Consider the following 25,035-nt stretch of genomic DNA (forward strand, 5'->3'; position numbering starts at 1 on the left):
ACATGTCCTCAATTATGGACCCACACCTAAAAATGAATATCGAACGCTGAATAGAAAAAAATTCAAATCAACTAAGTTTGTGCACGATGTGTCTAGGATTTGATAATTTCATTGTCATGACAGACTGTGTTCATAAGGGGAATTCATGTTCATAGTAGTCCTTTTCTTTATGAATGTTGTCCTTGTTGTCTAAGACCCACCATTCCTCATAAATCTAATATACCATGAAAACACGCAAAATGAAATAAAATAAAATAAAGATATAGGGATGATGGAAAGTTTAAATATATTTTTTTTTACAAGTATTGTTGTAATAATTTCTTGAGTTAAAATATTTATTGGAATCCTTTTACCTCTAAGGTGAAAATAAGATATACTTATAGTTTATCTTCTTTAGACTTTACTTTTGGAACTACATTTTATATAATGTTATTGTTATAATAAACTTCAGACATACGAGAATAAAGTTGAAAAATTTGTATAGTTGATTTTTGGTTTAAGTTAAACTTGGTAATTTTCAAATTTTAGACATGCATAGGTGAAGTTTGAATCATCAAGGTTAATTTCGATTTTTAGTTTAACTAGGATAAACTAGTAAGTATGTCTTTTCATATTTCTAGTCGAATTAAGACTAGTTTAACTACCATTTGTAGGGATTTTAATTTCGAGAGACTTGTCTTTACCTCAACGTCTAAATCAATAACAAGTGGAATCGAAAAAGAATTAATCTTGCGGAGGATTTTTATAACCATTATGATTTGTCTCTAAATCATCAATTCTAATATGTCTTTACCTAACAAAATACGTCTATTTTTCCCAATGCATTAAATTCTTTTCATGAATATTCACTGCACTATCGTACTTGAATTTCTTCTGTATAAATTTTTTTTGTGTTAAGAATATTGTTTTTCTCATATTTAATGCACATAATTTATTTATTTAGTCTTTTTCATTACCCACAATGCATAGCTTCATTTGTAATAAAGTTCATTGTATATTTCATCTATTGCTTCATTTATTGTCGTATTTTTCTTGCGAACCTGCTTCAATCACCTCCTGTTTAAGTCCAGGGTCTACTAATAACAACATTTCTGCGTCACAAAAATAAGAGTAAGAGTAAAATCTCTATACATCTTAACCTCCCCATGTGTTGATGCAACAGTCATGTGGGATGCAGATTCCACACTACCTTTGCAAACAAAAGGGGAAGTTTATTTTTCTTCACTCAAATAATACAAGTTTTTCTATTTATCTATCTAATCGATTGCTCAGCAAATACCCCAACAACAGAGCGGGAAAAAAAAGAACAGATTTAATATAATAGACAAACTTATATGGAGTAGTACATTATACAACCAAAGTGTCAATGATGTAGGTAATATAGAGCCTAGGCTAAAGTTTCTTCTGCAAAATCTATGCATAACCAGCCATCCCGATATTTGAGCTAGTACGATTTGTCTTGTGAGCTGGCTGAGTAGTAGCCTTCGTGAAATACATGTAGAAATACACATTAAGGATCATGGTTGCAACGATAAAGACTGCTCCAGCAACAAAGACACCTTTCCTTAGCGTTTCGCAAGAGAAGTTTTCTGCTAAGAGCATATCACGATACTTGGTGTGGTACGCATTTTGCTTTGCTCCAGCAATAACACATGCCTCAGCAACCAGGAATGTCAACCTGCAGATATCAATGTTTAGTATATCGTACGATGAATCCTTTTAAGATGTCTTCGTGTGTAGTAACAGAAAAAAATAAAATAAAAAAGTTAAATCTCAGGATACTGCTTATAGATCATCTGCATCATCCCCAAAATGAAGTTTTCATTCAAAAGGTATCTTAGCATTACTATTAAGAAATGATTTGCAAGATGGTGATTGCAATAACTCGATAACAAATTAGTGTACAAAGAGCAAAGACAATGTGAAGAGTGTAAATATTTAATGATCATACACCATGGAGCATTCTAAGTTGAGACAAGGGTTTAGATTAATGGAATTTCTTTTCCACAATAACAAACATGTGATCTGATTTTCTTTTCAAAATATAATAATATGTCAGAGGACAGAATCATGCACATCTGTATATGCCAGCAGAAGATAGTTTGATGCAGATTGTTGATTGGATTAACATAATAATGTAGTTCATATGGGACTTTTACTTCTACATATGTAAATGTGGTAAAGAAGTTTAATGATGAGACTCGCACCATGATGATACGAAGTATATAATGGTCCATGCACGATTTGAACCAGGAGATAAAGGTCTTCCGAAGCACATGCATTTTGTCACTCCCATAAGCAATGCCTCACCTGAAAGAAGAAACAAGAAAGCACCTACTCCATATCCAGTAGCAACGTCTGAGGTGTAAACACAATATGTACGATTGGTAATAGTATCATCATGCAGAGTACCCTGTCAAAAGGAACCAAATTACACAGCTAATGAGCAAGGTACAAATCACAAAGTTGATTAGTAGTTTAAGTCAGTCTGATCAGAGACTGCCATAACAGCCTGCCTCAGTGCCTAATCTTCTAAATAAATTGGCTGCAAAGTTTGATTGATTTATCGGTGTTTTCTCGTAGCTAAATTTCATCCTACTTGCAGCCCCTTGAGAAGTTTTTTCATACAATTACCAAGTTTAATATACTTTTACCATGGATAGCGAGACAACTAGACTAGACATCAGTCTACCATTCCTAATTTTGAACCAAGAAATCTATTGGGGCTTAATACCTTCTCATCTCTTATTTCCTTTTTTGCCTTTTGCGATTATGACACCTTCAAGTGTCATATAATGAGCTGCAATACTATAGATGGATTCACAGTTATCAAAAGCTGTGTTCATATAGTCACTCATTTTTAATTATTTTTTATGATAAGGGAAACCCGCAGCCGCTACCCTTTGGATGTAAACAGGTTCCTGCTCCTATGCAATAGCTTGCAAACCATATAGAAGAGGTAGCACTAGGAAATCCCGGTGCGAGGAGCTCGACACAGAAGGCAAACCCCTTGCTTTCACTGGCAAGGGGTTTCGAACTTGAGACCTCCACACGGAAGTCCCAAGCACAAACCACTGGGCCACCCCGAAGGGTTAAACACACTCATTCATTCAACATTTTTCAGCTCATATAATTTCCAAAACACCCTTGGTTAATTGTTATTTTCAATTTTACTTTAACAAAATAATTCCTTGAGAGACATCATCCATCTTTTTTTCCCTTTCTGCTTTAATACCAGAAGGTTCATAACTACTCAAAAGTGATACTTCCAAATGTCGTCATTATAAGTGAGCAAGAAACAGAGTGTTAGCTTTCCACATATCTGAATATTCTTATCACAACTTAATAGATTCCTGTGGTAGACAACTCAATACAAGTAATCATTCCAGACATCTCAGGCAAGCTGGAAAAGGGCTCATCCCACAGGAACTTTTGTTCCAACCTTCCAGTGAGGAAAAAGAAAGGGAATTTCTTCCAACTGATTCATGTTTTACAGAGTTAAATTGAAACCCTTATGACAGTAAAAGTATGACTGTGAATAAAAAATGAACCCTTTGGCTTCATAATAAGGGTTTCCCTTGCATTATATATAATACAGAAGTTATCCCTGCTTATAGTGATCCTCAACATCAGATGAAAGTTCAAGGTCATCAATCCTACCAGATAGATAATTATTCTTGGGGGTAAATATTAACCGCCATTAATATCTTTCCTGATTAGAGGTTTAAGACTAAAAGAAACATCATGACTCTTGAATTAACTATTCACGTGCTCCAGAAACTCTTTTAACTGCTGCATCACTGGTACTTCCTTTTTCTTATCTGCCACATTCTGGTGACAGACTCTAGTTGCCAACCCCTATGTTTAAAAAGCACAATAATTTAAACAAACTGTATCTTACTGCATCATACAGCTAACTACCACAAAAAAATGCATGGAATCATGCAACTACTGCGAGCACTCAAGATAATAACAAAAACAGGATTTATGCAACTGCTGCGATGACTTAAGAGAATGCAAAACTAGCCCAAGGAAAAAGAATGTTAGAGTTATGATCACTTCATCCTTCTAGACTCACTGAGACAACTCACAACATTTCTCCCCACTACAACTCCTCATCTGAACAATTGCCACCTTTTCCTGTTTATTTCTCTGGTGGGAGTGTTTGGTAAGGTTCTGTTTACTTCACTTTCTCCTTTCAATCGATAGGCAAAGAGAAATGCTGTTGACGGGGATAGAAACAAATTCTTAGTAAAGGAAATATAGGAATTATATTAACAGATCTAGCCAATAGTAGAGTATAAATCAAGAGTCTCATCATCATTATACTAGGTCGAAGTTCTTAAACACGAGCGATTTATCTAAAGTTGGACATAGAGTGAAAAGTTCTTTAAAAAAATTAAGAGGACATTCACCATCCATAGGTCCATAAAGATTAAGGAATATAGCTGCTAATAACTTTTAGCTCTTATTATAATTCAAAGCAATTCGAGAAGAATAAAATGAGATTAAGGGAAAATAGAAAATGAAGAAGAGCTTCAAGTGATTTATTTCGTGGGCAATAAGAGTTCTCCTTAAATTTCAGTCGGAAATTACATATACATCTCCTTTACATTTCATAGATGCATTTTACTTTACAAGTGTCAGCAGAAGGATGAGTAGTTTGAATGAATACAAAAGTTCATTCTGTTGGAGAGGAAGATCAAGAAAATGGTACAATGCTTGAGGCGCATGAAAAGAGATTTCCTTAATAACATTTCGCCCCACCAGATAATGAAATAATTCAGCATATCCCCCAGGATTCAGTAAGCCTTTTTTCTACAAGAGGGAACATCAAATTTTACACAAACAAATAAGTGTGATAGAGAAAAGAATGGAACAACTAAAAATTTGCAGGGGATAATGATTAGGCCAGATAGAGTGTGTGAATTGACTCAATAATAGCACACTCTTTAACCTAATCATTCGTCTCCAGCATTGCTATACCCTACAAAATCTTACTTGTTCCTTCTCTTCTTTTTCTTTACTGGACGTGTTTGTTTGTTTAAATTTTGATATTCCTGTTCCCCTCTAATTGAAGAGGGAGGCTTGTTGAATACTAGGAGGATTAGCCTAATATTTCATTATTTGGAGGGGATGAAATAGCCTGAAGATTGACGGAGGGAAAGATCATGAAAATGTGATGCTTGAGCCATGTGAAAATACACTATCCTTCGGTCTAATAAACAGTATCCGGGTGCATATCCAGTGTCAGATTGTTATGGTTTTGATGTTGGATTAATTCAATTGACCTGGAAACCAAGTTCACTTGTATGAGAAGGATCTCACACTTCCATCAGATAATACAGAACAAACATTTCTATAAGACATAATTCAGTAATGAAGCACAACCAAAGGACAATCCGAATCATTCCAAATAAACTTAAAAATCTTTAAATAGTACAACAATGTACTATTAGACCCTTGGCTCAAAAGAATCTTTAAGTAGTACAAATCATCTATTTTTCTACTATCCGTAGGCATTGATGATCCATTTCAACATAACATAGCTGCTATGAAACACGATCCTCTGGGCTTTGACTCGTTAGCAATAACAGTGTCACTAAAAACAAGTATATTGGTGTTCAATGCATTTCTTCAAACTTCTCACAGACTGGAATCATTTCTCCATCACACACCTAGCATCTTGATCTTAGAAATTTAACCACACGTTAATCATGTTCGGTAAATTAGTTAACTAATAAAATATGTTCTCGCTAACAGCTTAAGCTTTAGATGAGATAGTCACACTTTTTCAACACCAACTCTTCATTAACCAAATTGATAAATAACACTTATCGTCTACCTTTAATTATATCCACATATTCCATTACTCTACGTCCAACATAAATAACACTTCCACTGAACGAATTATATACCAGAGTTATAAATACAGCAATTTCAGATCTTAAAAAAGCACTCACTCAATTGCACAACAAAATTACACAATATACACAAATTCGCGCTGGATCTACCAAATTTTAAGCTCAATTAACACTCATCAGCTACATATAAACACAAAACAAGGGAAAAGCAGTAGATAAAGTAGAAGAAAGAGGAGTAGTGATTACAGTGCTCCGGCGACGTTCGGCGGCAATGGCGAATCCGAAAGCGACTAAGCTCAGTATAATCACGAGTAGATGAACAAGGGAAGATCCTCTGCCTTCCGCCATTTCTCAAAGCTTCGATTTAGGGCTTTTCACTTCAGTTCAAGAGTGTGTGTGAACTGTGTGTTCTTAGTGAGTGTGTTTTGTGTTTAGTACTTTTTTGAGCAGTGTTTAAAGGTGGGAAATGAAATTAAAAGAAGTGCAAAAAGTAGAGGAAAGTACTCACGCGATGTCAAGGAGCGTTTAGTATACGCGATGAGATTTTGTTCTCTGCAATCTTCTGTAATTTTGACTTGTGTCTCACTCGCCGGTGATTAAATTTATTCATGGGAAATGATAAAATGTGCGCGTCCTCATCTTTTGTGGTGGGGCACTACATTTGGGAGGGTTTTGGTAACTCCTTTTATAGGTAAGTTATGCGGCTATTAAATTTAAAAATTTACATAATTAATTTATGTTATGAATCGTATAATATATAAATATAATTTTTAATTTGGTGTAGTTGATAATTATGAATTTTAATTTTGAATGTGCATAAGCAAATTTTAAATTTGTATAAAATTGAACAAGTAGATATACGTGTCCTGCATAGCATGATACACGTTGAATGTCTTGTAGGAGACAAAATTTCATGTAGGCTGCCATGTAGTATGAATGTATCAATTTGTTCAATTTTATACAAATTTAAATGTCTACTTGTGCACATTTAAAGTTAAGGGTCATAGTTGTCAACTGACGTCAGTTAAGAGTTATATTTGTGTATTATGTCTAAGTTTTTTTCCATAATTTACGTATAATAGAAAATTAAATAACTAATTACTAAAGAATTAATAATTATAAAAGGACTTTGCTTATTTTTATTTTAATTGAATAAAAGGGTCTGACCCGCTTTTGATTATAAAAAAATATATAATAATTATATGAATAGTATATTAATTTCCTCATAACTAATATCTACCATATAAATATTTACACAATTTTATTAGCTATGAAGAGTGACCTCTTGTTGTTTAACTTAGTATGGGCATGGTATAGTTTTGAAAATTTTGATTCAGTAATCAAACTTTTTACTACTCAATTCCAATAATGACAAAAATATATTTAATATAATTTCGTGTTTTAAAAAATTAATGTGTACATAAATTTTTGTTCTTATTTTGTGAGATAAAAATATTATAAAAATTAATGTATACATAAATTTTGTTCTTATTTTGTGAGATAAAATATTATTTTTGACAAATTTTACTATATTGCCCCAGCTCATTTATTGATGAAAAGATTATATGGTTAAGCAAATATATACATATTTAATTAGTCATTATAATTATAATTTTATTTAATTATCATTCGCGATCAATATTCAGTGATAATTATGTGGGCTAGAGTTTCAAGTTTGTATAATTATAATGACTAATGAAGTATGTATATACTTAATTAGTCATGTTTGTATAATTATAATTATAATTATAATGACTTATTAAGTATGTATAATTATAATTATAGAGTTTCAAGTTTGTATAATTCAGAATTTGTAATTTGTATAACTTTTGTATAATATGATTTTGTATATTATAATTTATATAACTGTGCATAGTTCAAATCTTTATGCATCGTTATTTCGAGTTTATACAAGAAGAATAATTCATGACCCGCAAATTACACAAATGAAACAGCTTAATTTGTAATTACCGCTTGTAAATATGTAAATTATAACTATGAACTATAATTAAATTTATTTATAGAGGCTATTTACGCAAAATCTCCACTTATTTGTGAGAACTTCAGGTACTAAAAAGCAAATGATGACCCACAAATTAACTCGAACAAACTCCAGAACCTAAATCAATTCAATTTGAATTGGCCCATTTCAAGAATCTGGATGTTGCGTGTTTTGTATTTTTGGAAGTTAATTGAAAATTTCATGAGAAAACGTTAGATCTATTTCTAATTTTATAATATATTATATAAATTGTTGAACATATTATACAGTTGTCTAATGTTTTACTTGTAAGATTGACAAATATATGATAAATTTAAGATTGTTTAAAAAGAGTCCCAAATGTTATGTATACACAACTTTTTTATTATAGAAATAAAATCTAAACGATAACTCAAACAAGTATATATTTGTCAAAATCTATGATTGTTGCTTTATCGTGAAGCAAGTCCACTCTAATATTTTATTTTAGTTTAAGTTTTTACGTGATTTTTGATATTTACATTGAGATCCGATTAAATTTGATGCGCCTTAATTCTATAGTAAAAAAATTTGAACCGAAAACGTCCGCTTAAAAGGACGGAGTAGTTTACAATCCACCGCAACTCTTGTTGGTGGTCCGTTCCAATATCTACTCATTATGTGGCCATTGATATTATACTTAGATTGTCACACTTGAAATTGCTAAAAAGGGGAAATCAATTTTGTGAAGCCAATGTATGAAGTTGGAAAAAGAATTATAATAAGTGTATAACGAGTTGTATAATCAATCACTAATGTTTGTATTAGGATAAACTGTTTATATTACATTCATTAAAGATTTGATCTTTTTCTGAAATTGTACGTGAATGCAGGATGTTTAGTGCACTGAACTGTCCTCTATAATTTATTTTGTTATTTCTGTCATGCCAATTCCCTCAGTTTGTTCATAACTTCTTGATATTCCAATGAGCCAAGAAATTCCATAAACACATTTTAAAATTTTTTGGCTAATTATTCATAGTTAGAGTAATCATACAACCCTGTACATCTCTACATGTGCATTTTCAAGTACCTATTGATCTTAATTTAATGTAATATTGTTGCTTTTTCAAGAATGTCATTGTATTCGTATTAAATTCTCTAAAATTTGCATTGCTAGATTTTGAAAGATCTCACGCACGATAACGTTTTTGAAAAGTTTTAAGCAACATTAGATGTCATGATCTATTAAGATTCAAACTTTTTATAATTTCGATTTGTAGAAAAGAAAAAACTACACTTACAAAGATCAAAATACACACATGTATCCTTTTTCTATTAACTTGGAACTTCCTTGATGGCTTTTAAATCCCAAACATCATCATCCCACAAAACATCATTATACAAGTTAATATAAGCTTCTCCCAAGAACTCCATATCCCAAACAGGTGACCAACATGTTCCCCATGACATTTGCTCATCCACAACATTACTCCATGAACAAAGCCATTCATTAATCCAATTATCACACTCACCTATCAACTCCACCTCCTTCACAACATCTCCTCCATCATTATTTTCCCTATGTTCTTCCTCTATTTTCACTTCTTCACTTTGTTTCTCAACAACCCTTTTGACCTTTTTCATCTCCCCATAATTATTTACTACCTTCTTACTACCTCTTTGCCTTTTCATCTTATACTCGATCTTGCAGTCAAACTTCCTTCTGCCTTGTTACTCTCGAAAGGATCCTGCAGTCAAACTCCCTTCTGCCTTATTGCACTCGAGGGTCAATCTCCGTCTAGCTCGAAAAAACCTTAGAACAAGAATTAATGATCTTGTTCTTGATTTATATACTAAACTTTTTGTTGCATTTGTACATTTTGGAAGGAAATGCTTGCTATTTATAAATGTTGAGATTTTGAGGTGATGCCAAGTTGGTCAAAATTATTTTAAATAAACAAGTGACAAATTTGATGAAAGAGAAAGTTGCAAGTTCCCAAAATCACATGCCAAAAGTGGATAATTGACCTTTGGGCAGCCATGAGAGTTTTATGTATTGGAAGTATTTGGACCATAACAAAGTAGTAGATGCTTGTGTGGCAAAAGTTCAATGAACAATCAACTATATCAAGTTGAATTGAATGTGACCCGTTCTATTGTCGTATTTGTCGACATAAGAAAATTTAATACCTAACTATTTTTGCTATTTCACCAAATACATTTTTATGTATCTTCCGTTCATATAAACATCAAAATTTAAATATGTATACAAATTAAATTCTTAACTCTCAATTACTAGGATTTAGTATTGTTATTTACGAATTCAAAATTTATACAATTAAAATTTTTACTGTTTTCACTTTATATGACATAGTTTGATTTGTTATAGTAAAAAAAAGGTTTTGAAAGTTATGATCGACCTGTCATAATATTTTTTTGATCATAAAAACATCGATATCAAATCAAGCTAAAATTTCCAGGACAATATTTTTTTTAATATGATAATATATTATTCTTTCCAAGTATAACATATACGAATATGTATGATGATAAATTATTTTATTTTAAAAATAAAACTATAATATTTTTTTTTTATAACTTACTTTATTCTACCGATTATTTTGAGTGCTAGGTCACGATTTTAATTAAGTGCTAAAAGTTGAGGCATTTATTAGTTAGATTTGTTGATTTGTGGGGTTGTGTGCAAACGTCCAAGTTGTATCATTTGAGTGTCACTAGGAGGCAAATTGGGGCACACTTTTTGTCATTGTCCAAAGGCTGGCTGTTTTAATTTGGGTCACGTCGATCTATGCCTTCTTGAGATTAGTTTTAGCTCCACATAAGACGAATTCGCATCGGGAGGTAAAACGCTTGGAAATTTAAAAACTTTGATTGATCATAAAAAAATGCTTGAAAATTAAAACTTTTTTGATTAGCGATAGAAAGATACAACTTAATCTCAATTTTTATTGGTACGATATTTTCTTGATATTAGTGATGACGTTAGAAATATACTTTGTAATAGTTTAAAAACTATATATAAAATAAATATAATCATTATTGTAATATTAATTTACCTAAATCTTTTATAAAAAATTTCAATTTTCAAATTGTGAATCTATTTATGCTTCAACTGTGTAATTTTAGACATGTTATAACATTTTTTACTATAAAATATGTCATTAATGATAATGGAAAACGTAAAAGTACATCAAAATATAAAAAGGTATTTTTCTTTTAATATATATATTAGTCCTAGTGACACTCAAAATGTGCCTTCTTTTAATTTTTTGACCATTTTAAAAAAAGGTATTATTTATCATTATTTCTATTTTTAGAGTCAAATTACAAAAATTTTAACTAACATTTTAAGATGTATATTTTCATCATATTAATATGCAAAAAGTTATAATTTATAGTACTTTTCATATAGTTTTAGAATATCTAATTTTTTTGTTTAAAATATTAAATTAATGTAATTCAAATTACCTTTAAAAATTAGTCAAATTAACTTTCAATAAGCACAATATGATAAACAATTCCGAACGGAGAAGTATTCTACGACCTCAAGACGATTGTAATGTGATAGTTTCATTCTTATATTGAGAGTGTCCTTTCGAAAAATAAATTTTATAATACATCAATATAAATTAATCGATTTATCATACGAATACCAGATAAATCCAAAATAATCAGAAGAGTGCACTCTACATCATGTGTTGCGGTGACAGTTGGGGCCAAAAAATGGGTGTTATTTTTGGCATGCTTTTGACAATTGCCATTTTATAAATCATATATGTCGGCAGAACCTTCTAGTATATTTTTTTTCTTACGTAGAACAAAGGCATAGTGCATTGAAATTCATCAAATCTTTAACTACACTCAACTATACGTACATCTTATATTTCCAAAATTCTATAAATAGAAGTTTCTCGTAGATGAATAATTTTTTTTTAATGAGTTTTATATAATTGAATATGAATTATCGAAATTAATTTATATATATGAAAGTGCATGTATATATAACGATTTTAGAGAGTAACTTCAGATTCGTGATTATATGACTATGTTCAGAATTGAGATAGTCAAAAGATTTTAGTCAATCACACTGTTTTATTTACTTGACCATATATTGATTATTATTTTGCTTTTTACTTATTTATTTTAGCAAAGCAAGAAAAATTGTCATTTTCTTTTAGTACTATTCTTATCATAATGCTTTCAAAATACAATTAATAAAATTAATTTAGTAAAATTAACCGTTGACATGTTGCTCTTAAGCTTTCCCAAGCCTACAAGTTATATTACCAAACCTAACTTTAGACACAAATGATTAAAACGTTTGTAGTTAATTGACACAACCATTATAAACCCCTTTTAGTTGATTTTGGACTTGAATTTGTTGGTTACGTTACATATTTCATAAAGGTCTATAATTAGTTGTACGTATATAGTAGGAACATAAATACTCATACAAGTAGCTCAACAATTTTATGACTGAAAAAATTCTTCACCCATTATTTCTACGGTCTTAAGATAATTAGCAAATTGATTATTAAAAAAAAAATATAATTTGAATAATATGTTGAAAAATATTGAGGATCTATCATTAATAATATAATTATGTTTTCTCTGACATGTTAAATTTTTAAATAAAATAATTACACACACATTAGCATAATATCAAAGCAGACGTAGATTTTAATAGGAAAAATTGTATATAATAGCAAATTAATAACCTAAAATAAATGGAGTAGCTAGGGTTTGATTTATTTGTGCTCTATAGCAAACGTCAGCCAAAGTTTGCCAGACGCCTCTCTCCCAAAAATCTCGCTCGCCACTCTCCCATTCTCGCCTCTATCGCTTTATATACAGAAGTGTATAAATTCTGTTTCTGTTTTGTATAAAGCGAGAGAAAATTGTATATACACATGCAAAAAATACATCTTCGTGTTATACACTTAATTATATAATTTACAAACATTTTACTTCAATTCAATTGTAGACAAATACAAAATTTATACAAATATTGCAGAGAAAAAGGCAAACTAATTATACAATTGTGAATTATACAATTACAATGAAATACAATTTTCTCTAGCTTTATACAACATAAGTGTATATATTGTGTTTCTGTTTTTGTATAAAGCGAGAGAAAAACATGTATCTTCTTGCTATACACTTATAATTATGCAATATACATACATTTTAATTCGATTCAATTGTTGCAAAGCAAATTTTATAAAAATATTGCAGCAAAATAGGCAGCGAATTATACAATTGTGCATTATACAATTGCAGTGAAATAGGATAGCGAATTATACAATTGCAGCGAAATAGGCCAGCGAATTATACAATCGTATATGTATAGCGAATTATACAGTTTTATGTTTGCTATGAAGCACAATTATGCAAACTTTGCTATATCATATAAATATAAATTTTTTGTTTGCTATATGTGAAAGTTACCCATTTTAATATCAAATTTCACTGCTATCCATAGAAAAGAAATTTTCACGAGTTTAATCATGAAAAACATGTGAAGAAAGATCACCAACTAACCAAAGCCCATCTAGTTGGGAAGTGAAAGCCGTTTGCATGGCAAGTTGGGCTTACAAGAAATAGTTGACCAGATTTTGCTTGCTTGAGCAAAGTTAGAAGTTATGGTATCTTTATGAATTGGCTAAAGTTTAAATAGTTGCCATGCCTAAGGTTGACTAGTAGTTTAAAAGGCATATATTCTTCGGGTGTTTTAAAATTATAATTTTACGTAAGTGTCAAACAAATTTAAATTCACATCAAATAGGTTTGTCATATACACTTTTTTATTATTTAGGATCAAATTTTAAAATCACTATTTAAAAATGGAGGAATAAAATTAATCTCACATTTTTGTGACTTTTTAATTTTAAAAATATGAATTTTAAAATACGTATTTGATTTAGGAATATATAAAAAAACTGAATATTACATCATAATCAAAAGATATAATTCGTAAGTTTCGTTATGAATAAATTTTATTTAAATAAATTTAGAAATTTCTAATTAATCACATTTAAACAATTATGTGTTTGTATATAATTATATTCCTTTTGCTCAAGCACTTCCCTTCATCAACAATAGAACAACATAAAAAATAACAAATTCAATAAGACTTGATCCTACTAATTTAAGGTAAATAACTCAATTTTTAATTAAATATATCATTTTAATTTTTCTTTTTGCAGAATAATATTATTACTCTTTAAATATTTAAAATATATAGTTTTACAGAAACTTGCCTCATAGTATATAAATTTGTCAGAACGGCGCAACATCAGCGCGCCTGTGTGTTTTTGATCAACAATGGAGAATTCGCAAATCGGCGCCCTAAAACCCTTGCAAAACCTCTATCCTTTACCTCCTCGCCGCCGGCTACTCATGAGCAAAACCTACAGTACACTGCTCCAGATTCTATCTGATTGTCGCAGCACCGACTCAACCACTGATAAACAAAAACTAGGTAATTTGCTTAAATTTTATCTTATTGGCGTGAATTAGCTGAAAATGGAACTTAAAGTATGAATTTATATGCTTATTTATCCAATTTGAGATGACGATAGATTGGAATGACCAATATTGATGTATGGAGCAGAGAGGTAGTGGAGATGAGCATGTTCAAATGGATGTATGAACATACTCAGAGAATAGGTGTGATTACGAATGAAATTATACATGAGAAGACAATAGGAGGGAAGTGAGGTTGAGATTGAGATGGTTCACACACGTGAGGAGGAGGTGTGAGATATTGGTTGTAGCAGGAGTTTGAAGAGGTGGAGGTGGTTAAATAGAACTGACACAACTTCAGCATGATTGAGGACATGACCTTAATTAGGAAGATACAGAGGTCAAGGATTAGAAGAGAGTTATTAGGTAGCCGAGAGTTGTCCCACTTTGTGTGGGAGAGTCTACACTTTTCCTCTAAGCAGTGGTATTCATTTATTGTGTAGTTCCTATTTTTCGATAATGTATTACTATCTGCAACTATATTAATTTGTTCCAGTTTTAATTGTTGTTTGTCTTAGATTCTGTGTGTAAGTATCTTTTTCCCCCTTTTGGTATATTACATGCAACAAATGTATCTCAGTGTGTGTTATTGTGATGTTAGATATGCTTCCGATAATCGTATGATTACACATGTACAATATATAAACAAAATGATGGTTCCCACTCTAGTTTAGAATTACAGCTCGACTTCAATCTAAGAAGAACCTAAATAAGATTATAGTTATATTAGGATGTTGGTGTTGACGAAGCCATTTTAATTTACAGATGACAATGACAGCAGTAAACTGGGAAAAGAAAATGAAGTCGGTAAATCAGTTGATCATCATCTCATCAGGTCTGAGAATTTGTTAGGTACTGGTCCTGCTCATAACGAGTCTAACAATCTGGTAGAGCAACAGGGTTCTGGTGATAGAAATGAAGGGAACTCTCGTTATGGATATGGAGATTTTACTCGTGCACGAATGCAAGTGGATTCAGATCTGTCAAATCATACAAGTAATGCAGTAGAAGGAGATAGAGGTGATTTCATAACAAACGATATCATTGATACGAATGGTTTGGTACACAAAACTCTTGGTTGTAACTATCAAATGGTCAAGGAACCTGGGAATAGGTGTAGCACTCATGAAACGGAGGTGAAGGAGCCTGATCTTATCAGACCGGTAGAATTGGACAAAGACTCCAGTATTGATGATGTCAGTGCAGCAATAGAATCATGTTTTGGTGCGGATGCAATTGCTGATATATCTCAACCTGCAGAGTTCTCTGGAGAGAAAATGGATGTTTCTGAGACACATTTGTCGGAAGAAATGAAGCATGGATTGCGTGTAAAAGAGGTGGAGTTGGAAACATTGATATCTTCTGCTGGAGCAGCAGAGTCGTCTGTCCATGTTCCTATGGGTGAAGAGATGGAGGAAGGGGAAGCTTTTGGAGATTTTATGGTTTTTGATGAATCAGATTATGACATCCTTAAACGTATTGGAAATGAGAAGAAGGATGGAGCAGATGAGTCTCCTGCTGACATTTCTGGTAGAGAAGAGTTTGCTTTTGATGTTCATGTTGATGCACCACAGAGGAAGGATGCTTATGCCTCTTCGTCCATTGATGCAGTTGATGAGGATAACACCTTTGTTGGGGGAGAGTTCATAAGAAAGTTTAGTGAAGAGCCGCAAGATAATGTGGAAAAGGTTTTCCACTCAAAGGATGTCGAGACCAGAAAGGTTTGTGTGTATGACACCATTTTAGATAGTGAAAATGATGCTAAGCAAGTTGGTGGAGACATGAAGTTTGATCATCCTGCTGGTTCTCAATTTGACTCAACCTCCGGTGTAAATGCAAAAAAAAGAAAACACTCAAAAGTTGCTGCTGAGGTATGATCACATCTTCGATTTGTTAGCACTTAATTTATGTTCTATCTATTTCAACTATGTGCTACTTTTAAGTCTCTACTGGTTAATTCGTTTTTGTTTTCAGTTTCCCAGTGTTAGGATTCAATAGGTGAATCCCTCCTTAGAAGTATTCTGACGTCTTCCAGCGATAGTTCTTCTTTACTTCACCATAAATGCCTGTCTTCTCTTGTAGAATCAGCTGAAAAGTTGTTAGTTTGCGGCTAGTAAAGAATCTGTCCAACTATCTTGCTTGTCTTGGACTTGGTACATTCTCATGCATCCATAAAACTATTTCCACTCTGCTATTGAACATATCACTTGCTGTTTCAAAGAGTGGAACTTCATATATGCCCATCTGAAATTTTTGTGTGAACCTTTGATCGATGTCATAAATGCATAAAGTGTCCAGACCTTTTACCATGCTTACTGACTATTATCAAAATCATCCAGAATTGACTATAATGCATTCTCCTCCTCCTCCCCCCTCCCCCCCCTCCAGAAAAGGAGGAAATGGTGTAAGGACTTAGTAGGTTTCTGAAGTTACTGATGCTGCATGTGCGTACTTTGTATGTGGTGCATTATCTAAAGTTACTGACACCACATCTGCATACTTCGAATATAGTTGATTATTTGATTTCCTTGCTTGACCAGTGGATGGAAGGAATTGGACAAAGTAGAAATTGGATTTCTGTTATTGAAGTTTTTCATAATATCAGTCTTCTAATGAAACATTTATTTGATAAGGTAAAGTTTCATTGACGAAGGTACCCAGATGGTACAGTAAGTCTGTTACAGTGCTCCACCTGCAGATTAAAAACTGACTTCTACGAGTCACTTAACTCCTCTAGAAATACATGTATTGATACAAACTTTCCACAATACTGTTACACCAGAAATGCAAAATTTACAAACGTCTAATGTTGAACATTCAAAGTCATGTTTGTGTTTGCAAGTCAGTATGAAAGTATAGTTTCCAATTTGTTAGACATGAGTCTCACTTTCTATGTTTTCATCAGCTGCGAATATTGTTATATTTGATTCTATTCATCTTGTGACAGAATGAGAATATTGGTAAAAAGGAAAAGAAGCGAGGTCCTTTAACCAAGGAAAGCAAAGCAAGGAAAAAGGTGCACCATCTCGTTCTCTCTTCGTTTTCATTCATTTGTAAATGAGTTTATCATCCCTTTACTGAATGTGGATGTTAAATCTGGAAGAATGATATGCTTATTCTCAGATTTATAGGATCAAGTTGTTCATTCTCTCGTATGTCTCTATTTACAAAGGAACTTAACTATTTTGTAGGCCAAGCAGAGAAGTAAACGAGCTGAAGAGAGAATAAAACTTGGAGTTAAAAGGCTGAAGCTTCCACCAGTGGTGAAACCAAAAGTCGTGAAATATTGCCGCCATTATCTCAAGGGAAGATGCTTAGAGGTAGTCCATAATCGTGTAATATAGGGTAAGATGATTTAGCAGATCTTTCAATGTTTTGGGGATCTGACTTTCTTCATTTACCTTCTGACAGGGTGAGGCGTGTAAATTTTCTCATGATACCATCCCCTTGACAAAGTCAAAGGTCTGTTTTTGCTGCTTTTATTTTATATATTTATTATACCATTTTGTTGCAAGCTTTTGGCAATGCTAGGAGATTTGAAGTCCTGCTGTGATGCTACTGCTTACCTCACTTTCGAATTGAGAGTGGGTATAGTCTATTTGAAATAGCAACCAGTGAGTTTGGAATGTTTACTAGCCATTCCAATCATCGCCATATTCTGAAATCTTATTTGTTTTTGATAAATTTGTCAGGAGACATAGAACTTGAAATGATCATGCAGGTCTACCGTATAAAAGTTATAGCTGCTCCCTTCAGTTTGGAACTAACAACTTAAATTGGGGGTTGGGGGGGGGGGGCTTACTATGTACACATATTCCACATTTTCGGCTATGCTTAAAATTATATATGTTGTATCGTTTGTGTTGATTAAAATTAGTTTGTCTAGTATTAATACATGTCAATTTCAGATTGTAGAGCTAGATCTGAGGGGTCTAAGTATCTATTTTGTGTCTACTACTCCCTCCGTACCATATTAGTTGATCATCTTACTAAAAAATAGTTGTCTCATATTAGTTGATCACCTTATTAAATCAGTAAAACATTAATTAAAATTTTCCAATATTACCCTTGTAATTAATTCTTTTTGAAAGTGTTCACATTTATTTGTACAATTTCCAAGAAGTTTTGTGAGGGGTGAATCAGTAAAATTATCTTCTTATTATTATCTCTTAATATGTGTGTAAAAAGGAAGTATATGATCTCTTAATATGTGTGTAAAATTATGATCTCTTATTATGAGGGAGTATATGCTTAAGATTCTTATTGAGAAAGCAACTCACCAAGGCATAAAATGTTTGCAGCAGTTTTGAGGCTACTGTCTCTTTTTATAATGTCCAAGAAAAATCTTGGTTGCTGTTTCAAGCTTCATTTCATGAATTTTGATTTGTAGCACTGTCAAATTGTTCAGAAAATGACAAAATTTTAATCTCTTTTACTTCAAAAGTATCCGCTGTTATTTGTTTCTATCATGTAACATAACATCCATGCTTCTACCTTTATTCTGGCTCCTAACGTTTGTAAAGATCTTTCCTCTTCAGCCATGTTGTCATTTTGCACGTCAGTCTTGCATGAAAGGCGATGACTGCCCGTTTGATCATCAACTCTCCAAGTATCCGTGCGATAAATATGCTTCCCATGGGTTCTGTAACAGAGGTTCTAGTTGTTTATTTTCACATGAGGTATCATCCTTCCTGCAATTCAACTTTTTAACTTTTCTAACTTTTCAGTTGTGCACGATTTTTTATCTTCTTACATCTTTGGAGGTTTTTCCTCTTCTATATCAAGATATTTAACTTCTTATGTCTCTGGCATATATCAGGTAACAACTGTTAAGACAGACGCAGTTACAAGTCCTATTGCTTCAAACTCTTTGGTCCAAGTAAACACAAATGGAATGTCACATAAAGACGTTAACTCCACATCTAGTTCAGCTGGGCTTGTTCCCCGTAATAGCACTGAGCGAACTGTATTGGAGCACGTGCGAAAGCCAGCTGCATCAACACCCAAAGGAATCACGTTCTTATCTCATGGGAAGTCTTTGCAAGGTGATGCCAGAAAGCATGAAGAAGTTGGTTTACCCTCCAAAGCAAATGGTGTTGACAATATTCAGAAACCGAATGGATTTATGAAAGGCGCATCTACGAGGACACCACAAGGAATGAACTTCTTGTCCTTTGGCCGAGCACCTTCAGCTGAGCCTAGTGGTGACACATTGTCAGGCATGCTTAATATGGATTATGGAGTTGATAAATTGCAATTGGTTGACATGAAAGCCAAGTTAGGGAGCATCAATCAAATGTCGACTAGAACCCCTCCTGGTTCTGTACCTCGGGGTGTAAACTTCCTGTCAGTTGACGAAGCAGTAGAAGATAGATCACATCCTATTGAGTGTTACAGTGCTTCATCACTCATTCAGAGACAAAGTGCACCAAATACAACTTCCAGCAAAATGCCGTTTAGACAGTTGAGTTCTATATTTCCAGCTGGGCAGTCCTTAATCCAGTCTGCACAAAAGTGCAATGCAGAAATTGCCAGCTCCCCGAAGGCACCGTTCCTTGCAAATACACCAAGCTCGATTCAAAAGGCTCTTCAGTCAACTTTAGCATTTGCGGCCAAGTTTGACTTGGGAGTCAAGTGTGGAATGTCCAATGGTTCCCGACATTAGTTCCATAATCAATGCTAAGGCTGGAAGTTCAAAGAATAGGTGAAGGAATTTAACGGCCTTCAATTGTGGTCATGAAAGCATGCTCATGCTTAATATGTTATGAAGGCAGTATGTTTGAGTAATGAAGTTGTCAGTTGGTTTTTCCCTTACCCTTTCATATGAGAAATGTGTTTATTTAAAAACCATAAAACAACAAATACATTCTCTCGTCTTGAAGATATGACAAACTGAGCTAAAAACAATAGTTTTATGGTCTGCTATTTGTTGACATGTCTTATTTATTTTTTATGCTATATTAATTTCTTGTGAAAGTAAATAAAGTAAGTTCTAATGCTTGTTGAATTGAAAGGCTGGCTGCAGTGGTGGAGCTAATAGCAAGGAAGGAGGCGGGTTCAATTGAATACCCTTCGTCCGTAAATTACAGTAAATATATACATGTTCTTATGTATAAACAACTGTTGAATCTCTTAACATAAAAGAACTTTCTGGGTATAGTATTTTTTTTAATTTCTATGAATTCCTTTGTTAGGGTTCCTGCACCCAGCAATTGGTTAGGTGAACTGGTTAGTATTTTTTCCCCTGCTTTAGGCCCTATATAATGCTCATTACTAGTTGACAAAATAGTCTTTAGTTCATCTTGTCCCTCTTAATGAATTCTAGACATAGAAATTGTAACTTCCATCTTGTTTCTTTGTACCCTGCTAAATATTTAGCACATTTAGGTGTATTAAGAGGCATGGAGATGATAATACAGACACTAGTCCCCAGGTCTTTCAGTGTCACCAATATGTCCAGGACCTCTTTGTCGCCAGTTTTGGAAAGATGGAAACTATGATTCTGGGTTTATTTCAAGCCGTCCTCTAAAAATTCTTCTTTTAAGATGCTTTGATGACTTCAAATATCTGTAAATGATGAGTTCAGGCAGTGATGCCTATTGCCTTTAAATTATTTGAAGTGATACTTTTGCCTACTTTCTTCCTTCTACTTCCAGTCAAAACCTGTATCTGTACCAAGGACATGACCTTAGGTAGAAAGTTGTGGAGGGCACGGATTAGGGTAGAACGTTGTAGGTGGGAGTGTTTTGTCTAATTGTTGTCCATACTAGTAGTTGTAGTATTACACTTGTAGTTTTTTATCCTTCGATTTCTGTTGCTATTTGTTGTTTCTTGTACTTCGACTGTCGTATGTTCTGTTGCAGTACTGTTCTGTTACTATTTATTTCTTATACTTCCATTATTTCTTCTTCAGAATTGTTTTTTCTTTTGAGCTGGTGGTCTATTGGAAACAACCTCTCTGCCTCTAAGATAGGGGTAAGGTCTGCATACACTCTTACCTTGATTTCTTCCCAGACCCCACTTGATTTCTTGTAACTATTTCTCTAATGTGGCCAAATTTGGAATCTCTGTCCCTGTAGTCCTGTCTTTTGAGAAAACTGTAAGCGTATTTGCAAGTAAAAGGGCGTTTATAGCTGGTGTAACTGATGATACTGGATATCAGTGGGCTATTACTAAGTCCCTGGATGCTGCAGGTGCCATAATTCTAGTTGGAACCTGAGTGCCAGTAATTGAAATTTACAATTCCTTGTGGTATATCTTCACATGTTTTAACACTTTTGCCTTTCTTTCCAGGCCTTAAACATTTTTTAAAACAAGTCTGCAATGGGGGTAGTTTGATAAATCACGGGTATTAGAGTCTAAATACATCTTTGTCAGTTTGCCAGATGACTATTTGATGGAGATTTCAAAAGTACACCTGAGGGTGTAATTTTAAAGCATATGGTTGTGTGATTTCTATTTTCTGTTTCGATTGCATTATCCTGTAACTGTTTTTTCCTCGCCATGCAGATTAAAGCAAGTAAGCGTTACACTGGTTCTTGTAAGTTGACAGTTTTGGTATGTAGCTCTCCACATTCACACTTTTGTGCATGCTGGACACAATGAGTAAAACTCAAACAGGGTTGTGCACACTAAAGAGCCAGAATGTATAACAAGTAAAGCATGCATCTTGATTGTTCTTGAGGTTCCTTTTCAGGGCATGATTCTGCATACTGAGCCGTGAATCTATTGGAAACAGCGTCTCTACCTTTGAGAATAGGGTTAAGGTCAGCGTACACTCTAATTCTGCATACTGAGTTGAGGGTCTACCGGAAAACCTCTCTACCTTTGAGGTAGGGGTAAGGTCTGTACATTCTACCCTCCCAAACCCATTTTGTGGGAGTACCCTGGGCATGTTGTTGTTGCTGTTCTGCATACTGAAAGCAATTGAATAAACCTTTCTTTAAAATCCAGTGCATCTATCAGTCACATCTTCCTTGTGGTTGTTGTAAAGGACAAAATAGCATGTGCCTGACATGTATATGTCATACTAAAAGCCCCAAAGTGTAGACCCTTCTGCTTCAAGGTTAAAAGCCCGTCTCCAACTCCTCATACGGTCTGTCCCCTGACAACCCTCTCACAAAATGAACAACCATTACATACATAGAAACTCCATGATCCACACAATCATTCTGGGCTTCCTACGAAACAGCACGTGGGCCACCTCTTTCTAAGTGTCTTAACCCATGATAACATCCAACTGAATCCCCAGGACTGGATTGTGGGGATAGAATCCCACGGACTCCTCAACCACCTCCGTTGTATTTTGGTTGCATAACCAGGAATTAAAACGGTCATATTAACACCCACAATTCCTCAATAGAGACCCCACTAGGATTGGATTCACAAATAGGAAATCTGCCCATACGAAACAAAGATCATGATCAAACATTAGACTCATGCTTCCTATGATCCATACTGTCACAAATCGCAAGACATACAGTTTCATCTCCTTTAGATACATTCTGCCATATCTCTTAACTCAAAATTTTCTTGACACATATCACCGTATTAAGGAAGCGTTGTACGATCATGGATACTGAGTAAATAAAGTCATGGGCTCTCTCTGTATATATTTACTTGTTCTATATATCTATTATTTCAATTTCTTAACTATATGGCCATATAGAAATTTCCTTCTACAGTAATGATCCTGGCTCGACACGTTATATTTTCACTCTTTCATGTTACTGAACTATATATATTTTCCTGCTTCAGATACTTCCTTTTTGAACCGAGGGTTTATCGGAAACAATCTCTTCTACCTCACAAAGATAGGAGAGGTTTGATTTGTGTGCTCTTAACCTTCTTTGCTGATTAACAATAATAGTGAAATGAGGATTTGGTTAATTTTTACAAGGTATGCTCCACATTGTGCTATGTTTTATTTTCCTTTCTGTGTGAATTAAAATTAGTTTTGTGTAGCATCTGACTTTCTGAGTATCTATTTTCTGTCTACAAAATAGGTCATACTCATTTCATTTCTCTTTCTCAACAAATTAATGGTGATATAAGAAAAGGGTGGGGATTAGGGAAGCAGGTGCAGTAGGTAATCGAGTGTTGTCTCACTTTACGTGGGAGATAAAGGGGGTTAGCTCCATCTCTTCTCAGCTTATTAATAGTAGAATTTTGCAATCACGTAGTTTCTTAGTGTTTTACCCTCGGTCGTTTCCTTTTCTTGGTATCCTGATATTCTGTAGTCTTATTTTCTTGCAATAATGCTTTGAGTACCTTCTCTTTTGAGCCGAGAGTTTATCAGAAACAACCTCTATCCTCCACGAGGATAAGGTAAACACACATCTTAGTGTTTTACTCTTGGTCGTTATCCTGATATTCTGTTGTCTTATTTTCTTGCAATAATGCTTTGAATACCTTTTTTTTTGAGTTGAGAGTTCATCAGAAACAACTTCTATCCTCCACAAGGGTAAGGTATGCGCATATCTTATCTTATCCGACTATATTTTTGTAATTACACTGTTGTAAAATAAAAGGGGTGGGGTAACAGAAATAAGTTGACTACCTTGTCAGCCACCTTTGACTAATTATGCTTGTCTTTCTCAAATAATTTCTTAACAAATATATGTATTTGGTATAATGAGTATTAGTAGTCTATAAGCATTTGAAAATAACAACTTTGTAATTTTTTTTAAAACGTGATGTCACCTACTGATAAGCTAGTTTTAGCTAATTTCTACCTCACGCAACTATATTACTTATTTAAGTCATAAGTTGCTAAACAATTCCAAGTATATTCATCACATGAAATAAACCAAAAGCACCACTATCAATCTTGCATCATCAAAAAACTATCAAAAATATTTTGGAGGGTAACTAAACTATTGTAAATAAACAAAATCAAAGATTTGAAGTTTGTGAGGTTTGAACTTGCCTTCAAAATTGATGTTAATAAATATCTTCTTTGATTTTCAATTCACTTATTTTCAACCTATCTTTTCCAATATAAAAGCAATAAAATCACTTGTAGATTGGGTCTATATATGTATTTTTTAATATTTAATACGAGTGCTAATTCTTTCATTAATTTAATTTTTTAAATTTGTTCAAACGTGCAGCTGTTGCTTAATATGTTGGGAGTATGAGATTCTTTGTCTTTATTGGAACTGGTCAACTTGATAATGTCTTAGTTGTAAACACAAAAAGAAAAGCTATAACCCATTTGACTTTATTGCTTTTGTTTGAAATTCCTATGGAAACACACACCTGATTTGTCTTTTGACTTCAACACCCACAATTATTATCTTTCTTAAAAGTATATATTTTCTTCTGACATATGAAATTTGAAAATAAACTAACAATCTAAAACATATTTTATCACTATTTCTTCGCTTATTATTTTTTATTCTAGTCGTCGATATATAAGAAACAGTTTTTCTACCTGAAGATAGGAGTAATATATGTGTACATACTATCATTTTCAAACTTAGTTGTTGGTTTATATTGAATGTCATGTTATTGTAATAGCATAAATTATGTGGTCTATCGAAAATATTCTCTCAGTTTTGTGTTCATCTTATTTTCTTCAAAATACTCTAGTGAGGTTATGAAAAAGTATTTATTGTTGTTATCTATAACATATTATGACATTTGTGAGGGTATAGGAAT

General features: G+C 33.1%; 3 protein-coding genes across 11 annotated transcripts; 1 reads left to right on the plus strand and 2 right to left on the minus strand.

The window, feature by feature from the left end:
• Positions 1–1,294: 1,294 nt before the first annotated feature.
• On the minus strand, positions 1,295–6,351 carry LOC101254384 (uncharacterized). The gene is made up of 3 exons (XM_004238880.5): positions 6,111–6,351; positions 2,208–2,413; positions 1,295–1,678 (listed from the first exon to the last, which is right to left on the minus strand). Exons 1-3 carry the CDS (start codon positions 6,210–6,212, stop codon positions 1,414–1,416), a joined length of 573 nt encoding a protein of 190 aa, XP_004238928.1. The 5' UTR covers positions 6,213–6,351; the 3' UTR covers positions 1,295–1,413.
• A 2,721-nt stretch (positions 6,352–9,072) lies between these two features.
• On the minus strand, positions 9,073–9,843 carry LOC104647284 (uncharacterized). Its single transcript, XM_010322464.4, has one exon. The coding sequence runs from the start codon at positions 9,517–9,519 to the stop codon at positions 9,163–9,165; it is 357 nt and encodes a 118-aa protein (XP_010320766.1). The 5' UTR covers positions 9,520–9,843; the 3' UTR covers positions 9,073–9,162.
• A 4,160-nt stretch (positions 9,844–14,003) lies between these two features.
• On the plus strand, positions 14,004–24,941 carry LOC101254691 (uncharacterized). 9 transcript variants are annotated; one of them, XR_011221082.1, is made up of 13 exons: positions 14,058–14,329; positions 15,139–16,244; positions 17,321–17,389; positions 17,565–17,693; positions 17,785–17,835; positions 18,912–19,052; positions 19,193–20,077; positions 20,388–20,461; positions 20,568–20,601; positions 21,287–21,353; positions 21,883–21,930; positions 22,070–22,139; positions 23,131–23,339. XR_011221082.1 is itself a non-coding variant. In XM_004238881.5 (7 exons), the coding sequence occupies exons 1-7, from the start codon at positions 14,173–14,175 to the stop codon at positions 20,036–20,038; spliced, it is 2,499 nt and encodes an 832-aa protein (XP_004238929.1). In that variant the 5' UTR covers positions 14,004–14,172; the 3' UTR covers positions 20,039–20,298. The 9 variants fall into 9 exon arrangements, 1 of the variants encoding a protein (XP_004238929.1); XR_011221081.1 differs by having other exon boundaries at positions 21,287–21,348; XR_011221077.1 differs by lacking the exon at positions 23,131–23,339 and having other exon boundaries at positions 21,287–21,348; positions 21,883–23,028.
• The last annotated feature ends 94 nt before the right edge of the window (positions 24,942–25,035 follow it).

This window comes from Solanum lycopersicum, chromosome 5 (genome assembly GCF_036512215.1).
Source record: "Solanum lycopersicum chromosome 5, SLM_r2.1".
Lineage (NCBI taxonomy): Eukaryota > Viridiplantae > Streptophyta > Magnoliopsida > Solanales > Solanaceae > Solanum > Solanum lycopersicum.

Excerpts from the sequence above, each read along its gene's own strand:
- LOC101254384 (XM_004238880.5), bottom strand. The coding sequence starts at position 6,212 with ATGGCGGAAGGCAGAGGATCTTCCCTTGTTCATCTACTCGTGATTATA. Across the intron at positions 2,414-6,110 it reads CCGAACGTCGCCGGAGCACT|GGTACTCTGCATGATGATAC; the intron begins GTAATCACTACT and ends TCCTTTTGACAG. Across the intron at positions 1,679-2,207 it reads ATATACTTCGTATCATCATG|GTTGACATTCCTGGTTGCTG; the intron begins GTGCGAGTCTCA and ends TGATATCTGCAG.
- LOC104647284 (XM_010322464.4), bottom strand. The coding sequence starts at position 9,519 with ATGAAAAGGCAAAGAGGTAGTAAGAAGGTAGTAAATAATTATGGGGAG.
- LOC101254691 (XM_004238881.5), top strand. The coding sequence starts at position 14,173 with ATGGAGAATTCGCAAATCGGCGCCCTAAAACCCTTGCAAAACCTCTAT. Across the intron at positions 17,390-17,564 it reads AAAGCAAAGCAAGGAAAAAG|GCCAAGCAGAGAAGTAAACG; the intron begins GTGCACCATCTC and ends ACTATTTTGTAG. Across the intron at positions 19,053-19,192 it reads GTTGTTTATTTTCACATGAG|GTAACAACTGTTAAGACAGA; the intron begins GTATCATCCTTC and ends GGCATATATCAG.